The sequence below is a fragment of the Sitodiplosis mosellana genome, unplaced genomic scaffold (assembly GCF_009176505.1).
Source record: "Sitodiplosis mosellana isolate CC-2019 unplaced genomic scaffold, AAFC_SMos_1.0 Smas_scaffold_6167, whole genome shotgun sequence".
NCBI lineage: Eukaryota > Metazoa > Arthropoda > Insecta > Diptera > Cecidomyiidae > Sitodiplosis > Sitodiplosis mosellana.
The window spans coordinates 2,761,522-2,779,445 of record NW_022601408.1 but is presented as its reverse complement, the minus strand read 5'-3'; the positions used below and the strand labels follow the sequence as shown (position 1 = coordinate 2,779,445).

Genomic DNA, 17,924 nt, shown 5'->3' with positions numbered 1-17,924 from the left:
AAGATTATTTCATGGCATGTAGTCAATTTACGTCTTTTCTCAAACTTAGTGTTTCCATATGGTAGCGGTTGGGATATTTTTGTACCCTTTGAAGCGCCGCATACTACTCAATCGAACTGTCAACCAGTTTTGATGTGTTGTTTCATTGAATCGAAGAAACATCGAAAATACTAGTGTTTACGATTCAACCAAACATTGTGTGAACTTTTTCTTTTCTCATCTCTCCTTCAGTGACTGAGTTCAATCAAAAATGCCATCGCTGGACACCGAAGATTCATTGGAGCAGCTCAATGATGACAACCGAAATGAAAATACTCTTTCGGGTCCAATCATTGGCATTATTTATCCGCCACCAGAAGTTAGAAGTATCCTTAACCTAAAAAAAAAAAACCTTGATACACTTTAAACGTTTAACACTTTATATGTTTAGCATTTCAATTGTTTTTCAGCTTCAAATTTTATCATTTTTTAATCATTGAAATTTTTGAAAACAAAAACTATTTTCCTTAACCCATAATATTTGAAACAAAGATATCGTTGATAAAACCGCAAGCTTCGTTGCCAGAAATGGGCCGGAATTCGAGGCACGTATTCGTCAGAACGAATTGGGTAATCCGAAATTCAACTTCTTGAATTCAGGCGATCCATATCATGCCTACTATCAACACAAGGTCAATGAGTTTCGTGAGGGAAAAGGTATATGTTCTTATGGTTAGCTTTGTGATGTAGTAAGGTGATTTGTATTGAAATTCTAACGAAAAAGTTATGTATTTCAGCTGATGCTCTCTCCGCGTTACCTGCAAGCGTGCAGAAGTTACAGGTTTCATCGGCAGCCCATCAGAAACAACAAGAATTGCTGAAACAAGTAGCCGAACAACAATTTATACCAAAGGAAGCACCACCGGAGCCGGAATTTGTCGCCGATCCACCGTCTATTTCGGCACTTGATTTGTAGGTTTTTGAAAATATTCAGTGTGTTCCACTTGAAGTTAGGTATTAAATGCTCAATCATTTCCCATTTCAGAGACATTGTGAAATTGACCGCGCAGTTTGTGGCACGAAATGGTCGTCAGTTTTTGACGAATTTAATGAATCGTGAACAGCGTAATTATCAATTTGACTTTTTGCGGCCACAGCATTCGCTCTTCCAGTATTTTACCAAACTGTTAGAACAGTATACAAAGATATTGATTCCGCCAAAGGACTTGATGGCACGATTAAAAACTGAGAGTACGCATGGACGCGAGAGTTCAAACACGGTTTTGGAACAAGTGAAATATCGTGCTAATTGGCAGAGACATCAGGAAGCTCAGCGAAAGAGAGAAGAGGAGAAAATTGAACGCGAACGAGGTATTTTGCACAGATTATTTAACAAATTTATCCTATTGACTAATAATTAATTAATGCATTTCATGTTCACAGTTGCATACGCTCAAATCGATTGGCATGACTTTGTTGTCGTCGAAACGGTTGATTATCAACCATTCGAAACCGGCAATTTCCCGCCACCCACTACCGCAACCGAAGTCGGTGCCAGAGTTCTGATGGAAGTAAGAGTACCAACAAACGCTTCACTTCTTGAAATGATCAATAACTCGCTTTGATATGAAACGCTAATCAAACCATTTTTTCTCTCTTCAAAACAATAGGAGCGTATGTTAGAAGAAGACGGAGACATTGAAATGCAAATTGAGTCCGATGAAGGGAGCGACACAGAAGGGCCAATATCTATTAAATTGTCAACGATGGAAAACCGTATTGGAATGCCTTCTCTATTAGCCAAGCGAGACAATGTTCAGGTGCAGGATATGGACGAAGCATCAAGCGATGACGAAGCAAATCACGATGGAAAAGTGCCTGCTCCGATTGTACCGATGTTGCCACCAACTCACGACAAAGTCATCATCAAGAAATACGATCCAAAGCAAGCACAAAAGCCAGTCGTCAAAGCACCGGCTCCGGATGAATACGTCATTTCACCAATTACTGGCGAGAAAATTCCAGCCTCGAAAATGCCAGAGCATATGCGTATTGGTCTACTCGATCCGCGATGGATCGAACAACGTGACAAGCACACCGTTGACAAACTCAATCAAGACAATGTACGTGTTTATGAAACATTTTTTTCTCTCTCAAATCGAACATCATTTCGAATGTAAAATTTTGACATTGTTTTAATTTATTTGTGTAGGTTTATGCTGCTGGCACAGCTATTGAGGCAAGTTTGAAGCAATTGGCCGAACGTCGTACGGATATCTTCGGTGTTGGCGATGAAGAAACGGTGATTGGTAAAAAGTTGGGTGAAGAGGAAACACGAAAAGATGAACGTGTCACATGGGATGGTCATACATCGTCGGTCGAAGCTGCTACGCGTGCAGCAAGAGCCAATATTACACTGGAAGATCAAATTCATCAAATTCACAAGGTCAAGGGTTTGTTGCCAGATGAGGAAAAGGAAAAAATCGGACCAAAACCAGTTGCTGGAGCACCGAACACAAGCAAATTGCCAACAAGTGTTTCGGCTGTCCCAATGCCGGCTCAACCGCAGCAACCAGTACAGCCACCAGTTCAACCGGCTATGCCAATTCCACCACCAATGATGATGCCACCGATGAGACCACCAATGATGCCATCATTTTCAGGATACCAACAGCCCATTCCTCCGCTTGTTCCAGGTACATTCAATTGGCATTCCTTAATTTTGCGATAAACTCTTCTGGATTTCATGAACTTAAATTTGATAATGTTTAATTCTGTTTTCTACTCAAACTATTTTCAAAATAGGTGGTCATCCCCCTGCCAATTTCCAACAACCATCGCAACCACCTGTGCAAAATAACCCAATGAACTTCATGATGGAGTCATCGACTCCAGCTGATGATGAGCCACCGAATAAGAAGCAACGCTCCGAAGATAATTTAATACCTGAGACCGAGTTCATGGCCACACACAAAGGCCCTGTTTCATTACAAGTTCAAGCACCAAGTGGTGATAAGCCAGAATGGCGTCTGAATGGGCAAATCATACCGATTACACTATCGCTTAATGATACGATTTCAACATTGAAGTCAAAGATTCAAGAAGAAACCAGTTTACCACCGGCCAAACAGAAAATTTCGTATGAGGGAATGTTCTTCAAAGATAACAACACCATTGCGTTCTATAATCTATTGAGCGGAACTACAGTTCAACTACAAATTAAAGAACGTGGTGGCCGCAAAAAATAAAGCTATCAAAATCTTCAAACCTAATTTCAACTTCTGTTCCAAATTGTAACAGCTTTTTTCTTCTTCTTTATTTGCACGTGAAATACATTTAAATTTAAACAGAAAAAGATTTTGTTCTTCATTGGCCGTGGGATAAATTGACCTATGTTTATGTAATGATAAAAAATGAATAGGAAAAATACTAAGTAAGGGTGAAATTGCAGGTTTTGCATCTGCATTTAGCATTGAAAGTGTAGTCAATTTTCATTTACATCTGATCATTCCTTTGAATGGATTTCGACACTTTGAGAGCTAACTGTAAATTTACAGCCTTTAATTCGAAATGGAAATTCTTTTCTGTCGCCATTTCTGATTACTTACAGTAACACTTTATAGCGCTATTCTTGATCCGAAATTGATCAACGCGCAGCAACTTTATTTCAATAGATTTGAAACGGCGGAAATTCAAATGAGCCACTGTGCATCGGGTCACCCTAAAACGAAGACATTTGACATTCTTGTGTATACAGCTGTCAGTCGAGTGCATTTACCAATCAAAATTAAAAATCGGCTGATACACAAAATAAATAAAGCAACAAAAGAACACGAGAAAATAGAACAACTGAGAAAATGGATTCAGTGGATTCATCGAATCCAACAAAGTTTATGTGCAGAGTTTGTGGCGAGGCTGGCCATTATGATTTGTGGGAAATGAAATTCCGGTGCAACGACACAGATGTTATGCTAATTGAGGCGTTCAACAGCTTTTCAAGTCTAAGCAATGTGAGTAACTTTCTAATTCTATGCCTGGTATTGGTCGAAGACGCTATTCGTTTTTAACTTGATGTGATGACTAAAGATTTTTGACTTTTCTAGGAATCTGCGGAGATTTATTTGTGTGAATTATGTACGGAATCGCTGACATTAGCCTATTCATTTTGGCAACAAGTCAAGGAATCGGATGAAAAATTCATGAAAGAATCAGAGAAAAAAGAAGAACAACAAAATGAAACCGAAGCTGAAGAGAATCGAATGATAGAATTTGTTGACATTGTTCCCGAGCAATTGAGCAAAACCGATTCATTAAGCACGCCAGTCAAGCGAAAAATACGTAAAACCAAGCCAAAGCCAAGTGAATCACCGGATACGAATGAGAAAAAAATTGGAGTAAACATTGCCTTACCACATTTTGTAATCGCAAATGCTGAATTTGATGAGCATGAAACGCAGGACACCATCGAAAATGGTATTAAAAATGGGGATGGCGACTCACAATCGGATTCGGAATCGTATCGTAAAAAAATCAAAACGTTAAAACCATCAGCCGTTATACCACCGGATTTGGATAAAATCAATGAACTGTGCATGTCACCGATGGAAATTGACGGTGATACACAATCAATTTACAAATGTAGCCATTGTCCAAAAGCGTTTGCCGCTCCGCATCATCTTATGATTCACATGAGAAAGTCACACATGTGCCAATACTGTTTGGCCACATTTGCCAAAATCAACGATCTCTACAGCCATGTCAAAGAGATGCATAAAACTTTTGACTGCCTGCTGTGCAGCAAAGAGTTCCAATCGAATGTGAGTAATTCTCTAATTCTATGTCTGGTGTGGTAATCGAATACACAATTCCTTCTTCATTTGATGTATTGACAAAATGTTCTCGATTTATCTAGGGCAATCTAAGGCAGCACATGCGAAAGAACCACTCCATCTTCTTACCCGCGCACATATCGCTTTTAAACATAAGTGATTTAAATCAATGAACACGATTTAATTATTAGTTTTTTTTATTGTAAAAATGTCATTAATAAAACAATTGTATTTGTCAAGCGTTAAACAAACACAAAAATTAAAAAAAAAGAAGAAAAAAATAAAGCAAAGAAATAAAATTACATAAAATCAGTACAATTGGTCTAAATTCTTCGGCGTTTCTTGACTTTTAGTAGCGAAATTTCATCTTTTTCCAAGGAAATAGAACTTTTAGTAGCAATTGATGTTATTCTATGGAAGTTGTATTCGATACACTTCGATTCTTGGACTTCCATGTCAATTTTTTGTTCATCTGTTTGATACTCTTTGGTAATCTCATCTAATACGCCGTACATTGCATTCTTTTGACAAACATTATTGGGGACAACATTCAGTTTGACGATTTTCGGCCGAAGATATTGAATCAGAAACTTGATTTCGTCGTGACTTGAATGATTTGAATAGCAAACCGAATAGGAGTTGGGCACTTCAGCATGTGATTCATAATGTATATCGTTTGCGGCTAATTTCCTCCATTTCATCGCCGTCGGCCGAATTATGCAAATGTGACGCTCGTCCAGCTTGGGTAAGCATAAACTTTTCCTTAGTTTCCATTGATTGGCATTGCCTGACGGGCACAAGTGAATTCGGCCACAGTGATATGGATTATTGCTAATATATGTGTCAATGTCGGGAATATACACGTAATCTTTGAATGTTGCATTTGTAACATGGATTTTAACTTTAAAATATTGTGAAAGTTGCACAAGAAGAAATTCATAGCCATAGTTGGCGGGTGGTCGAATATATACGATATTCTTTGGATTTGCCTCTAACCATTTTTCAGTCAATTCAATTATTGTGTTAATACTTTCGCGTTGTTTTGGAAAATATGCATAGTCCAATGATAAAAACGTTGAATCCAAATACAAACAGTCTAAATTGATGTTTTCGTGAAACTTTTTCAAAGCAATGATCCCTTCGATATCTTCACGATATAATCTGTGGAATGAAATTCAATCGATCATTGGAGTCCGTTTTAAATCCGAAGAAATACTTGATATTCATCAACAAACCGAAAATCGCCAGTGTACAATATCCTTTTGTTGCCTTGTTCAAATAAAAACATTACGGAGCCAGGACAATGACCTGCTGGAATTGCAGTCACCGATGTTCTTCCGATCGATTGGTCAATTTCATCACATTCGGAAATCGCAAACGATATTGGAGTTGCCTCTGAAATTTTACAAATCAATTATTCTTCCATGTTACCATTCTTACACTGTAATCCACCCAAACTAATCCACTGCTTTTACTCACCGCCTATTTTAAGAATCACCAAATTTTTAACAGCCGGATACCGTCTCTGCACGATAACTTTGGAAATTTCACTTAAATACAGTGAGCCCGGTAGCTGCACCTCTGAATTGATTTCATTTAAACCGATCATATGGTCCGTGTGGCAATGCGAAAGAAAAAATGCTTTCGATCGGAAATTGAGCTGTGTAAATCGATCGATGGATACATATTCGATTTCATCTAGAAATCCAGAAAATGTACTCATCTTTCTTGGATGGGATTCAAACGAAATAAAAACAAAGGAACCGTCTATCGGTTCACTGAATTTATTTGACACATACGCGCAATTGTTTGACAAATGCGTGCAATTGTTTCATGCGTTGTACGGCAGATGGCCACTTTATGTTTCGAATCAAACAGTCTTTTCCCTCGTTGTTTTGATTTTGACTACTTTGGCCAGAGAATGAACGTAAACAGTTTGATTGTTTTTATTCCATGCGGACTATGTGGCGAAAATAAACATTTTTTTTCTTACAATGAAACACATGCAAATCGATTTGTTGATCTTTTGGTTTGCATAACACAAAAAAAAAAAAACAAATTTAATCACTTTAATGAAATAAATGTTTGATTTACAAATACAATGGCCTAAGAATTGAGAACGCTTGTAAATCACCTAATGAACTGTTTGAATATGTAAAACATTTATTTATCATTGACAACTCGACAAAGAAAGTTTTAAGAAAAAAAAAAAAACTAACACAAATTAAATGATGATTAATCCTATTTTAAGATGAATTTCCGTGTTTGTGTGTGCATGTGTGTGCATGTGTGTGTCCATGGGCTTTTCATTTCACATCGAATTGGCTGCACATTGCATAATCATATCGATATTATCTTGCAATCGACGCAGTTCGTCTAGTGTTTGTTTATCAATTCTTGATACCAATTCTGGGTCAAGCGAGCCACCCATTGCGGGTTGAATACAGATCACACCATCAGCCAGTGGAATATTTAAATTGGCGTTATTTCCCAAAACACTGGAAAGAAAAACAAAATGGAATTTCAATTGGTGTTCTGATTCAGTGCAATTTTCAAACATCTACATTGAAGTTATTTATCTCACCTGGTTGCAACCACAGGACTTCCCTGCAGGGAAATGACTGTTTCACCTTGTTTAGCATAACGGAGCATAGCAATTGCTCTACCGGCCTCCATTTTTGGAGTGACTGGATTCATCATGCGGTCAGCGCTAATCGATTGAATGCGATTATTGATTGGTGTGCGGAATTTTGATCGTGATTCTCGTGATTTCATCAGCTGCTGTGTTCGCGGTGCACCTTTCGTATAGCTTTGAATAACACTGCTCAGCGATCGGCTGCGACGGCGCGATTTGGCTTTGGCCGATTGGAATGGACCAACTGGGCGAGCTGATCGCGATACATCTGATCGAACGCTATCGCCTGTAATGTAGCCTGTGTGTTTATTTGCCGATGCATTTTTATTTACAATAATAGATTGATGGATTTAATGAATTGATGGGATTGTGCGTATGCGAGGCGGTGTGAATCCAATGAATGGATTGTGATCAATGAAAGAAAGTGATTGAAAGCGTGTGATGAATGAGAGGGAAAACAAAAGAAATTCATTAGTTGGAGTAGGTGCAACCATAACCAGAAAGCAAATTATAGCGATAAATATTAAAATACAAAGAAAAAAAAAAGAAGATTTCTCAACGCCAATGATTCAGCAAAGGAAAACACTGCATTATCGGATTAGAAAAGAAATATGGAACAACGTAAAAATGGCTTAAACCAAATACATACCATCATCTGTTTTTGACACTTTGGCCGATGACATACTAATACTGTTGAGCGTTTGATTTGTTATGTTTGCCAACGGGCCGCTGTTGGTGTTTATGTGATCTTGTACTTGTTCATAAGATTTCATTGATTGTTCAGTCAACTCTTTCAGTACGCCAATTTTCATTTCAAGCAAAGCCGTTGAGAGCTTCGACTTAATATTTGCAATGCGATTGCGTATTTGGTCTCGTTGCTCCTCTTGCTTAAACTTAAATTCTGTGAGCATCGTTTCCATTTCTAAGAACATGAAAAAATAATAAACAAAAATACCATTGTAAAATTGCGATCAAAGTTACGATTTGTTCGTTGATCATAGTTCGTTCATTTTGAAATCTGAACTTTACCTCGGTCAACATCGCTCATTGCATTTACACGCAAATCATCTGCCGTGCTGTTTCTGTTTCGCTTGTTTGTAACTTTTTTGTTGAGTTTGGTTCGTGGCATTTTTATATTATTATTATTTTTTCACTCTTTTTTCTTCAGTCACTCTTAAATTCAAATAATTCGTATGATGATGCCAAAGCTAACTGATGAAACTAATGATACAACTCAAAAATTAAAATAAAATAAAGCTAACACGAAAAAATGCGTTTCTTTCAACCAAAAACACAAGAGTCAAATTTTTTTTCTGTTGAAAGTTCAGTTTGAAAAGACAGAATGCCGTATGCTCATGCTGCCATCTACAACATCGTTGTATCGACTGAAGTATGGCCTGTTTCGTTCGGTTGAACGTGCAAAAACTGAACGTTTCCAAAATGGCAATCCAAAACGTTCGTTTACATTTCATTTGAAATGTTTTCAGGACAAATGTCGTTCACAACAGAGGAAAAAGAAAATGACAAAACAAACTATGCATGAATTTATCAAACATTTGTACAATTTAATAAATTGTTTCGCATTTTTTCAATCAATCCCACCGCGAACGATGTGGTGAATTGAAGAATATTCGAACTTCCATCGAATCTGTCGAGAAATTGCGAGCGCTCATGTCTGGTACATTACAGAAGTGAATCGTTCAGTCTAGAAGTTTCGAGAACCCAATTTTGACGTTATATATAAGCAGTGCGGCTGCCTCACGTAGACATTCATACGAAAGCATTTGAAGTAGCAAAGTGAACTTTTCGACGGAAAAGTAAAGAAGAAAAAAAAAACTCAATTTGATTTTAATTTTGAAGTCATAATACGTGAACATCTATTTTATTTTGTGAATTTTTCTATTTATTTACAATCAGAACCAAATTTTTGTGACACATCTAACAAAAGTAAGTAGACTTTGTGTTTTTCAAGTGACAAAATAAAATTTCATTACGACGACGAAGTTCAGTGGAAAATTGGAATTTATTGCGTGCTTAATTTTGAAAATGAATCGTTTTCTCTGTACTCTATGAGTTATAGGCATTTTAAATACGATTTAGTTTTTGTGTGTTTTCGATTCCATTTTTATTGTTTTGAATAAATTAATTGCAATTAATAATTCATCATTGTGTTGCCTTGCAAGCACCATACTGGCTGAATATCATCATCAATTCAGTTTTTTTTTTCTCTGCCGTCTTGTGTACAGCATAGCATAGAATCGTGAAATTAAAATGTAAATTTTTCGATGTCATTCAATTGAAAATGGTCAATATTTGAAAATTGCACATTGTGTGGAACGATTATGCGTGGTTTGTGGAGCCGATTCCACATCAGTTAGCAATTTGCTATTGTTTTGGCTTATATTTTATATAAAATAGAGGGAAAAAACCGAATAATGGATATATTGGGCATTGTGCAGTGTTTGTATTATGTTGTGTGCGAACTTGAACGAGTCACCCTTTTTTTGTTGAGGTGATTAGTTTTTGTTTTTGACAAAACCGTGTAAAATATGTATTTATTGCGAGAGGGAGAAAGAATAAAAAAAAAAACATTCATCAAAACAGTGACTTGTTCATTTTCGCCCATTCACATTGCATCATTGTCATGTGTCGTGATTACTATCGGAGAGACGAATATTCAATACAGAAGCTTTTAGAGCATGTTCGAATCAAGGACATTTCAATATTAGCACGATACATTACCATTACGCATTACATTTTCGTCCAGTGAACATTCATCGTCGTAAATGTTTTTCTTTTTTTTCTCTTGCTCGACATTTGAATCGAAATCGTTGTAAAGCAATAACAACAGCAAAATATGCACTGAGATCGAACGCCAACGGTGTCATATGGTTTTAATAGCACAAGATTTGCTCATAAAATTGAATTTGTTCCTGCGAACGTGATTCATTTTTAATTGTGAGACTTAGTTTCAATTGGAAGCTGTACGATGCATAAGCAGTGCATGTTTGTGTGTAGAACGTTTTACAACTCGTTCACTTTCAAATTGCATTAGATTTTAAATTGATATCTCATAAAAATAGCGGATTCTTGCTCAAATTCAACATTATATTAACGGTGTTTTGTTTCCATTTTTATTTTCAGAAGCAAAATGGGAAAAGACTTTTATAAAATTCTCGGAATTCAGAAAGGGGCTAATGATGATGAGATCAAAAAAGCCTATCGAAAACTCGCACTCAAATACCATCCCGATAAAAATAAAACGGCTGGCGCCGAAGAAAGATTCAAAGAAATTGCTGAAGCCTACGAAGTGCTATCCGACAAAAAGAAACGCGATATCTACGATCAGTACGGCGAAGAGGGATTGCATGGTGGAGCACCTGGTGGTGGTCCAACCGGCGAAGGTGGACAGCAATTTACATACGAATTCCACGGAGATCCAAGAGCTACATTTGCACAGGTAAGCATCACAGTCTCGGCTTGATACTACATAAATTCAAAAGAAAACAATCTTACAAATTTTCTTCAATTTTTCATTAAAAAACGAACACATCTTACTAAAATACCATCTTCTTTTTTTGTTTTGTTACAGTTCTTCGGTAGTTCGAATCCATTTGACATCTTCTTCTCAACCAGCGGCGATCCCAACAGAATGTTCGAATCGAATATGTTTGGTGGTATGGATGATGATAGCGGTGATGCATATTCGCATATTAATGGCATGTTTGGTGGACCAGGCGGAAGAGGAGGCCCAGGCGGTGCATTCCGTTCACAATCATTCAACGTGCACAATCAATCGCCAAATCGAAAACGAGGACAACAAGATCCACCAATTGAACATGATTTGTACGTAAGCCTAGAAGACATCGACAAAGGTTGCACGAAAAAAATGAAAATATCCCGAATGGTGATGCAACAAGATGGTACAGCGCGCAAAGAGGAAAAAGTGCTGAATATCACAGTGAAACCAGGATGGAAGGCTGGAACAAAGATCACATTCCAACGTGAAGGTGATGTGATGCCAGGCAAAATTCCAGCCGACATTGTGTTCATCATTCGCGATAAGCCACATGCAACATTCAAACGAGAATCAAGTGATATTCGATACACAGCCAAAATCACACTAAGACAAGCATTGTGTGGTGTTACGGTTCGTGTACCAACGCTGAGCGGCGAAGCAATCACATTAAATACAACAAACGAGGTCATCAAACCGAATACAGTTAAACGAATCCAGGGTAAAGGTCTACCATTCCCAAAAGAGCCATCACGACGAGGTGATCTATTGGTTGCGTTCGAAATTCAGTTCCCCGACCGATTAACGCAAGCAACGAAAGATATACTTGCAGACCTATTTCCCAATTAAATAACGGGTATTACCTAGCTTGAAACTAAGCGAAACGGTTTCGACTGATGACAAATCACACATTGGAAGCATTTTTGAAATGCTTTTGGAGGAAATCATTTATTGCAGTTTTCACACAATATTCCAATAATTTTTTTGTCTGAGGATTTTCGCGTGCGCATCTATCTCATTAATTCTTTTTCTTTTGTCATTTTTTAATCCGTTGAACATATTATTAATATATATATATATACAGTATACACCTAATATAGAATATTGTAAAGATAAAATATTGCATTAAACAATTGGCAATCAATGCGAATAATTTCGAGGCTAAAAATTAAATTTGTTTTTCATTTGGTTCGATTTCGGATGCACGTTGCAAAGTACTCCAACAAGTAGTGTGGTGTCACCAACATCAGTCACTGAATCAATTTATCTCTATATTAAATTTTGTATGAGCTGATTTGTCGAAATACATTGAAATCTAAATTTATGCGACCGCCTCGAAATTTTGACCATTTCCAATTGCCGAACGCATCGATTGTCATGTAAATAGCGACTGTTAACCACTCAAATCTAGCAGAGAATCATACATAGTTCAGATGTATCATGTAACTCATCTCATACTAGCGTCGTGAATTCTATTCTAGCATTACAATTCTTTGCCGATTTGTTAACGCTCGTAATGATGAGGAATTTGTGTGAAAATGAATAGAATACAGACTATAACGACATTGTATTTAGTGATAAGTGTGATTGAGGAGAAATAAGTTTTCAATAAACAACGTACGTTTTAGTACAAGTAAAATAATGAAGAAAAAAAAAAAGATGTGTTTTACTGTTTTCCATTTGTTTATCATTTGAGATGAGCAAAAAAAAAACGTCGAGCTATGACGCTATCACTGTTCTCGATGTTTCTAGAACATCACAAAGTGTTCAACACCTAGTGATTGTTTTTTCATTTTGAATGTTTATGTTTTCGGAACTGTCAGACTTTGGATTGTTTTGTAAACATATGAGTCTCCAGAAGAATGAGAAACAAAAATCATATTTAAATATTTGTAATATCGAAAAGAATTCTGCATCATTTTCATATTGTCCTATATTATTCAACAACGATATATACATGTGTCTATCTCTATTTTTATCATACACATCCATACACACACACACACACACACACTGTCTTTCTTTGTAATCGATTTTGAAAGCTGGCATTTCAAGTGCATTTTGCTTGTCAATGTTATTGCAAAGACAGTGCCTCCTATATCAAAAATTTGGAACCAGGAAGACAACAGCGCCATATTATATGTGTAATATATATACACACTATTGGAATTGTATTGTACATGTTCGACATTAATTGGTGTATATATTTTTTTCTTTCATTGTGATGCAGTGAAAAGAGAGTTTTGTTTTATTTATTTTGAAACGAAAGAGAAACGAAAGAAAAACGGATGCACCATCAATCTCATTTTTTTCGTTCTTGCCGTTTTTCTTAAATTTCATTGTGGCAATACATTTGTGGCATTTATTCATTGAGCTTGTTAATGACTTTGACTAAATAATTAATAAGTACGATTAGCCTTGTTTTGTGCGTGTATTTTTTTTTTGTTAAGAACAAATTCAGTGACAATCGAACGGAGGAATATTTTGAAAACGGTTTTAAATCGAAATTATTTCATGTGGAATAATCTTTAGACACTAGACACAAAATGCAGACTAATTTAGATATTTCGAAGGCGTTGCAACAAATTGAAGCTATCAAAAAAGCCGTCGATGACTCGGACATTCCGAAGTTGCAGGCCAGCACGGCTGATAGCCTCAAAACAATTTTGCATATTTTACAAGATCCAATATTTCGTAGTATCATCCAAATCGAAGATTCAGCTGCCGAACTCAATTCGCAAATCATGCAACATCCATCAATGTAAGTACTCCTAAGTTAGTGTCTGTGTAGAGTTTAACATGATTGCGTTGACATTTGCATAGTGATTAGATGATTGCCACGGTACACATCATTGTTGTGAACATGCATTCTGAATCGATTCTGATTGGTATTAATTAATGACCTGTTTCAGGTTAATGAACGAGGAATGAAGTTTGTAATGAATGAGCTTGAAAAATATGTTGAAGATTTCTTTCTTTTTTCGATGGTGATTTTGACAATTAATTATGAATTGAAAATTGCAGGTTGCCAGATGACTTCGATATCAGTTTGTCAGGTGATTTAATAATCAATGTTCCTCCGGTAATGGATATGTATGGTGGTGACTATGTCGATGAGCAACGTGTACCGTCGGCTCAACTATCTCCACGCAGTCCAAACAGTCCAAGTATTTCAAGTAAATTAGAATACAATCAACATTCGGATGTGAGCCGTTTGGATGATGAACGCCCACAATCGGCAGCTACCAATGATACGGCAAACTTTTCGACCGATATCATGGCATCGGAATGTGTTCAAATTCAATCAATCGAACTGGTCAATGATGGAACTGGTTTGGGATTCGGAATTATCGGTGCTCGAACATCCGGTACAATAGTAAAAACGATCAAACCGGGCGGTGTGGCTGATCGTGATGGTCGACTCATCAGTGGTGATCACATTTTACAAATTGGTGACGTTAATTTGCAAGGCATGAACTCGGAAGAAGTGGCCAATGTACTTAGACGATCGGGAACGCATGTTCGTCTCGTTGTCGCACGACCAATCGATCCAATCAAAGCGAATAGTCAAGATGTTGACTCCTCGGCTATTGTTCCAGCAAGGTAACAACATTAAACTCAAATGAGAGTCTCTCATTGGCGAATAATAAACATTTAACTTAATTCGCAGGCTTCTTTCGGATCGAAATAAACTCGAGCGGTACTTATTGGATGCTGGCTATGCTGATATCCTCGGATTTTCAACACCCCAATCAACGCCGACGCCCACAGCAAATGACAAGTTCTTGTTCAACGAAAGCGCTGAGGATCCAATGGTGAACCGCTCGAAGATGTCATTACCCACCGAATTGGATATGCCCGAAACGGAACGATTTGTTGTCGAGCTTAAGAAAGACGCAAATGGTTTGGGTATCACGATTGCTGGTTACGTTTGTGAAAAAGAAGAACTCTCTGGCATTTTTGTGAAAAGTGTTTCGGCCGGAAGTGCAGCCGATTTGAGTGGAAAGATTGCCGTTAATGATCGCATTATCGAAGTTGACAATCAATCGCTGCAAGGGTTTACAAATCATCAGGCGGTCGAAGTTTTGAAAAAGAGCGGAACGTTGGTTTCTTTGCGTTTGGAGAGATATTTACGTGGACCAAAATATGAACAATTGCAACAAGCCATTGCAGCCAATGAACTAAAGCCACAGACACCAAGCGGAAGTGGCACAATATTCCCAACACCTGGCCGATCACAGAGCTCATCCACACAAAGCATTGGAGCTGCTGAATTAACCAGGCGACCATCGGTAACATCGACACATTCCAAGCAAAATGGCAGCTATACGGTATCGGCTGCGTCCACTTTTAAGTTAACCGATACCCCATCGAAAGAATCGATCGACCCGTTGGCAAATTTAAATACACGCAAGTTGACCACAACTCGTGATCCGATTGAGACCGCAAAAGGTGGTGCAGGCAATGTTGAACCTGAGTCCGCTTTGAGTGAAAAAACACCGGATACTGAACCACATCAAAGCATAGATGCAACATCTACCACTCCAGATAAACCAAAATACTGGGTTGAACCGGTATTAGCAAAAGACGTAGAAAATACAATCATAAATAAATGGCAATCGGTGTTAGGCGATGCAACAAACATTATTGTAGCTCAAATTAGAAAATTCACTGCATCGAGTGGCTTGGGCATTTCATTAGAAGGAACCGTTGATGTGGAAGGTGGCCGCGAAGTAAGACCACATCATTATATTCGATCGATTTTGCCAGAGGGACCAGTCGGCCAAAATGGGTTACTTCGTTCAGGCGACGAACTTCTTGGTAAGTCACACGCGGGTGATAAGCACTCATTTGACAACGTTTTAGCCATCTTTCAAAATGTGTCTTTCTAGGATGACTTTTTTTCGTTTGCTCACTTTAAACTTTACTCCTTATGTTTATCAGAGGTGAATGGACAACGACTACTTGGCATGAATCATTTGGAAGTGGTTGCAATACTTAAAGAGCTACCACAAGATGTTCGTATGGTTTGCGCTCGCGTCGAAGAGGAAGAAGAACCACTAACCGAAGAAAATATTCGCAAAAAGCTTGACTTGGAACTCAGCGGAACACCAAATATTGGAGAAGTGATGCCTTCATCTGATCGTCTTGTGAAAGCCAAATCCGATGGTAGCTTAGCTACAAGCGGCGGTGGAACCGATGATTCCTTCTCTAAACTGAAATCAAGGTAAGAATTCGATGATGATCTATTTGTCTTATCTATTAAACCTTTATTCATGTTTCATGAAAATAAAAACAAAACATCTAATTCGAATAAAATGAATAATCTTTGTGCAGATCACTTGAGCCGCTAACTGGATTAGCGATGTGGAGTTCAGAGCCGCAAATTATCGAATTGATCAAAGGCGAACGTGGTCTTGGATTTTCCATCTTAGACTATCAAGTGAGTTGACCACTTTTCCAGGGACGGATATGCCAGTTGTTTGTTTACATCAACTTGGTCATAATTCTGTTTTACATTCAAATCCATCGCTTATTTGAATTATTAAAAAAAAACGAAGTATATTTTAAATAGGATCCACTCGATGCCAACGACACTTTGATAGTGATTCGATCGCTTGTGCCGGGCGGTGTAGCACAGTTAGATGGTCGTTTGATACCTGGAGATCGTTTGCTTTTTGTCAACGATATTAACTTGGAAAATTCATCATTGGATCAGGCTGTGCAGGCGCTGAAAGGAGCACCAAAAGGTGTTGTACGCATTGGTGTTGCAAAACCATTGCCAATGGCTGACGCATCGCTTCTGCCAAACCAAGCAACGGAACATAGCAATTCAGTAGATATGAAAGTCGCTTCGGCAGGACGAATGAAATAATATTTAGTTATACCTAAGACTGATTTTGAGGCATTTATTGAACTATACAAGAATCTAGAACGTATACTTCGTTTCATTGAAATCGTTTCGTCAAAATGAAAATTCAAAATAATAGAACATTCGACGGTTTCGATTATGCATATTTTTCCTCTTCCAAGTGCTAATTACCAGTAAATAATAATTTGTACTCGAATGTATTATCATTTCTGATGTTTTGTTGAAATTTCTGCAAACTAACACTTCAAATAGTGAATGTATCGCTTCACTATCGTTATTCACTTTTCAATTTTCGATGAACCGATTCTATACTAATCTTGAGCCTCAAAATCAAGTTGAAGGGTAAAAATAATGGCGTTCGATAGGTTTGGATTAGACAAATGGTGGAAAAGAGCACCATTATTTATGATTTTAAATTAGTCAGTGTTTCCGTTTGAATTGACACAATCCAAAAATTGTAATGGTTGTGACAGCTCCAGCGATTCCCTGGTTATACATATTAGAAGAAAAAGAATGTTTAAGCACGTTAAATTAGATCAAAACAAACCGACATTCCGACTATTGTGAGTTCGTTACGTTAATTCAATTAACAAAAGAGAAACAAGATGAATCGAAACATTTGATCAATTCTTGCAAACCGAGTTCATTCTAGGAGCAAAGCACAAAAAGCCAATGTGTATATTTTTCGTAAATTTAGAATGAGCTTAAATAAATGGGCTATAATAAATTTAAAATGGCAAATATACAGCATTGCAATTTGTTCTCGGCCCTTAGGATGATCTCTAGATTCAAGAAATTGAGAAACGTTGACGACCCCATTTGCTATTAATGAGAAATAAAATGGAAACAAATATAGGAAAATATTATTTTGAAACGATTAAACTTGCTGTATACATCGTATGCGAGGAGCCGGTATAGTTTTATTTATCGTAAATGATTCATTATTCGTATGCGATAAGTTCTTAAATGTTCAGTTAATTGTGTATCTTTCGGTTTCCGTTCCAAAATCACCAATACAAGTTTGCATTTCACTTGGAATAAGCTGATTTATCATGTCTTTGGTCTTTGTTTCCTGTTGAGCTGGGATTTTTG

At 37.3% G+C, this 17,924-nt stretch overlaps 6 protein-coding genes across 8 annotated transcripts; 4 read left to right on the top strand and 2 right to left on the bottom strand.

The window, feature by feature from the left end:
- The first annotated feature begins 25 nt into the window (after positions 1-25).
- LOC129575466 (splicing factor 3A subunit 1) lies at positions 26-3,334 on the top strand. The gene is made up of 8 exons (XM_055459143.1): positions 26-365; positions 532-696; positions 777-951; positions 1,025-1,350; positions 1,423-1,550; positions 1,650-2,102; positions 2,192-2,675; positions 2,785-3,334. The coding sequence occupies exons 1-8, from the start codon at positions 251-253 to the stop codon at positions 3,225-3,227; spliced, it is 2,289 nt and encodes a 762-aa protein (XP_055315118.1). The 5' UTR covers positions 26-250; the 3' UTR covers positions 3,228-3,334.
- Positions 3,335-3,726: 392 nt separating this feature from the next.
- On the top strand, positions 3,727-5,117 carry LOC129575473 (zinc finger protein 423-like). Its single transcript, XM_055459155.1, has 3 exons — positions 3,727-3,989; positions 4,083-4,796; positions 4,892-5,117. The coding sequence occupies exons 1-3, from the start codon at positions 3,837-3,839 to the stop codon at positions 4,979-4,981; spliced, it is 957 nt and encodes a 318-aa protein (XP_055315130.1). The 5' UTR covers positions 3,727-3,836; the 3' UTR covers positions 4,982-5,117.
- LOC129575470 (protein artemis-like) lies at positions 4,988-6,627 on the bottom strand. Of its 2 annotated transcripts, XM_055459152.1 has the most exons (4): positions 6,288-6,619; positions 6,044-6,203; positions 5,783-5,969; positions 4,988-5,533 (listed from the first exon to the last, which is right to left on the bottom strand). In XM_055459152.1, exons 1-4 carry the CDS (start codon positions 6,529-6,531, stop codon positions 5,132-5,134), a joined length of 993 nt encoding a protein of 330 aa, XP_055315127.1. In that variant the 5' UTR covers positions 6,532-6,619; the 3' UTR covers positions 4,988-5,131. The 2 variants fall into 2 exon arrangements, with proteins under 2 accessions (XP_055315127.1, XP_055315126.1); XM_055459151.1 differs by having other exon boundaries at positions 4,988-5,969; positions 6,288-6,627.
- Positions 6,628-6,818: 191 nt separating this feature from the next.
- LOC129575474 (borealin) lies at positions 6,819-8,825 on the bottom strand. 2 transcript variants are annotated; one of them, XM_055459156.1, is made up of 4 exons: positions 8,473-8,825; positions 8,093-8,365; positions 7,393-7,741; positions 6,819-7,306 (listed from the first exon to the last, which is right to left on the bottom strand). In XM_055459156.1, the coding sequence occupies exons 1-4, from the start codon at positions 8,570-8,572 to the stop codon at positions 7,120-7,122; spliced, it is 909 nt and encodes a 302-aa protein (XP_055315131.1). In that variant the 5' UTR covers positions 8,573-8,825; the 3' UTR covers positions 6,819-7,119. The 2 variants fall into 2 exon arrangements, with proteins under 2 accessions (XP_055315131.1, XP_055315133.1); XM_055459158.1 differs by having other exon boundaries at positions 7,393-7,729; positions 8,473-8,782.
- An 86-nt stretch (positions 8,826-8,911) lies between these two features.
- LOC129575471 (dnaJ protein homolog 1-like) lies at positions 8,912-12,618 on the top strand. Its single transcript, XM_055459153.1, has 3 exons — positions 8,912-9,390; positions 10,588-10,903; positions 11,036-12,618. Exons 2-3 carry the CDS (start codon positions 10,595-10,597, stop codon positions 11,807-11,809), a joined length of 1,083 nt encoding a protein of 360 aa, XP_055315128.1. The 5' UTR covers positions 8,912-9,390; positions 10,588-10,594; the 3' UTR covers positions 11,810-12,618.
- Positions 12,534-17,870, top strand: LOC129575465 (patj homolog). Its single transcript, XM_055459142.1, has 6 exons — positions 12,534-13,721; positions 13,985-14,563; positions 14,631-15,781; positions 15,905-16,187; positions 16,298-16,403; positions 16,536-17,870. Exons 1-6 carry the CDS (start codon positions 13,507-13,509, stop codon positions 16,833-16,835), a joined length of 2,634 nt encoding a protein of 877 aa, XP_055315117.1. The 5' UTR covers positions 12,534-13,506; the 3' UTR covers positions 16,836-17,870.
- The last annotated feature ends 54 nt before the right edge of the window (positions 17,871-17,924 follow it).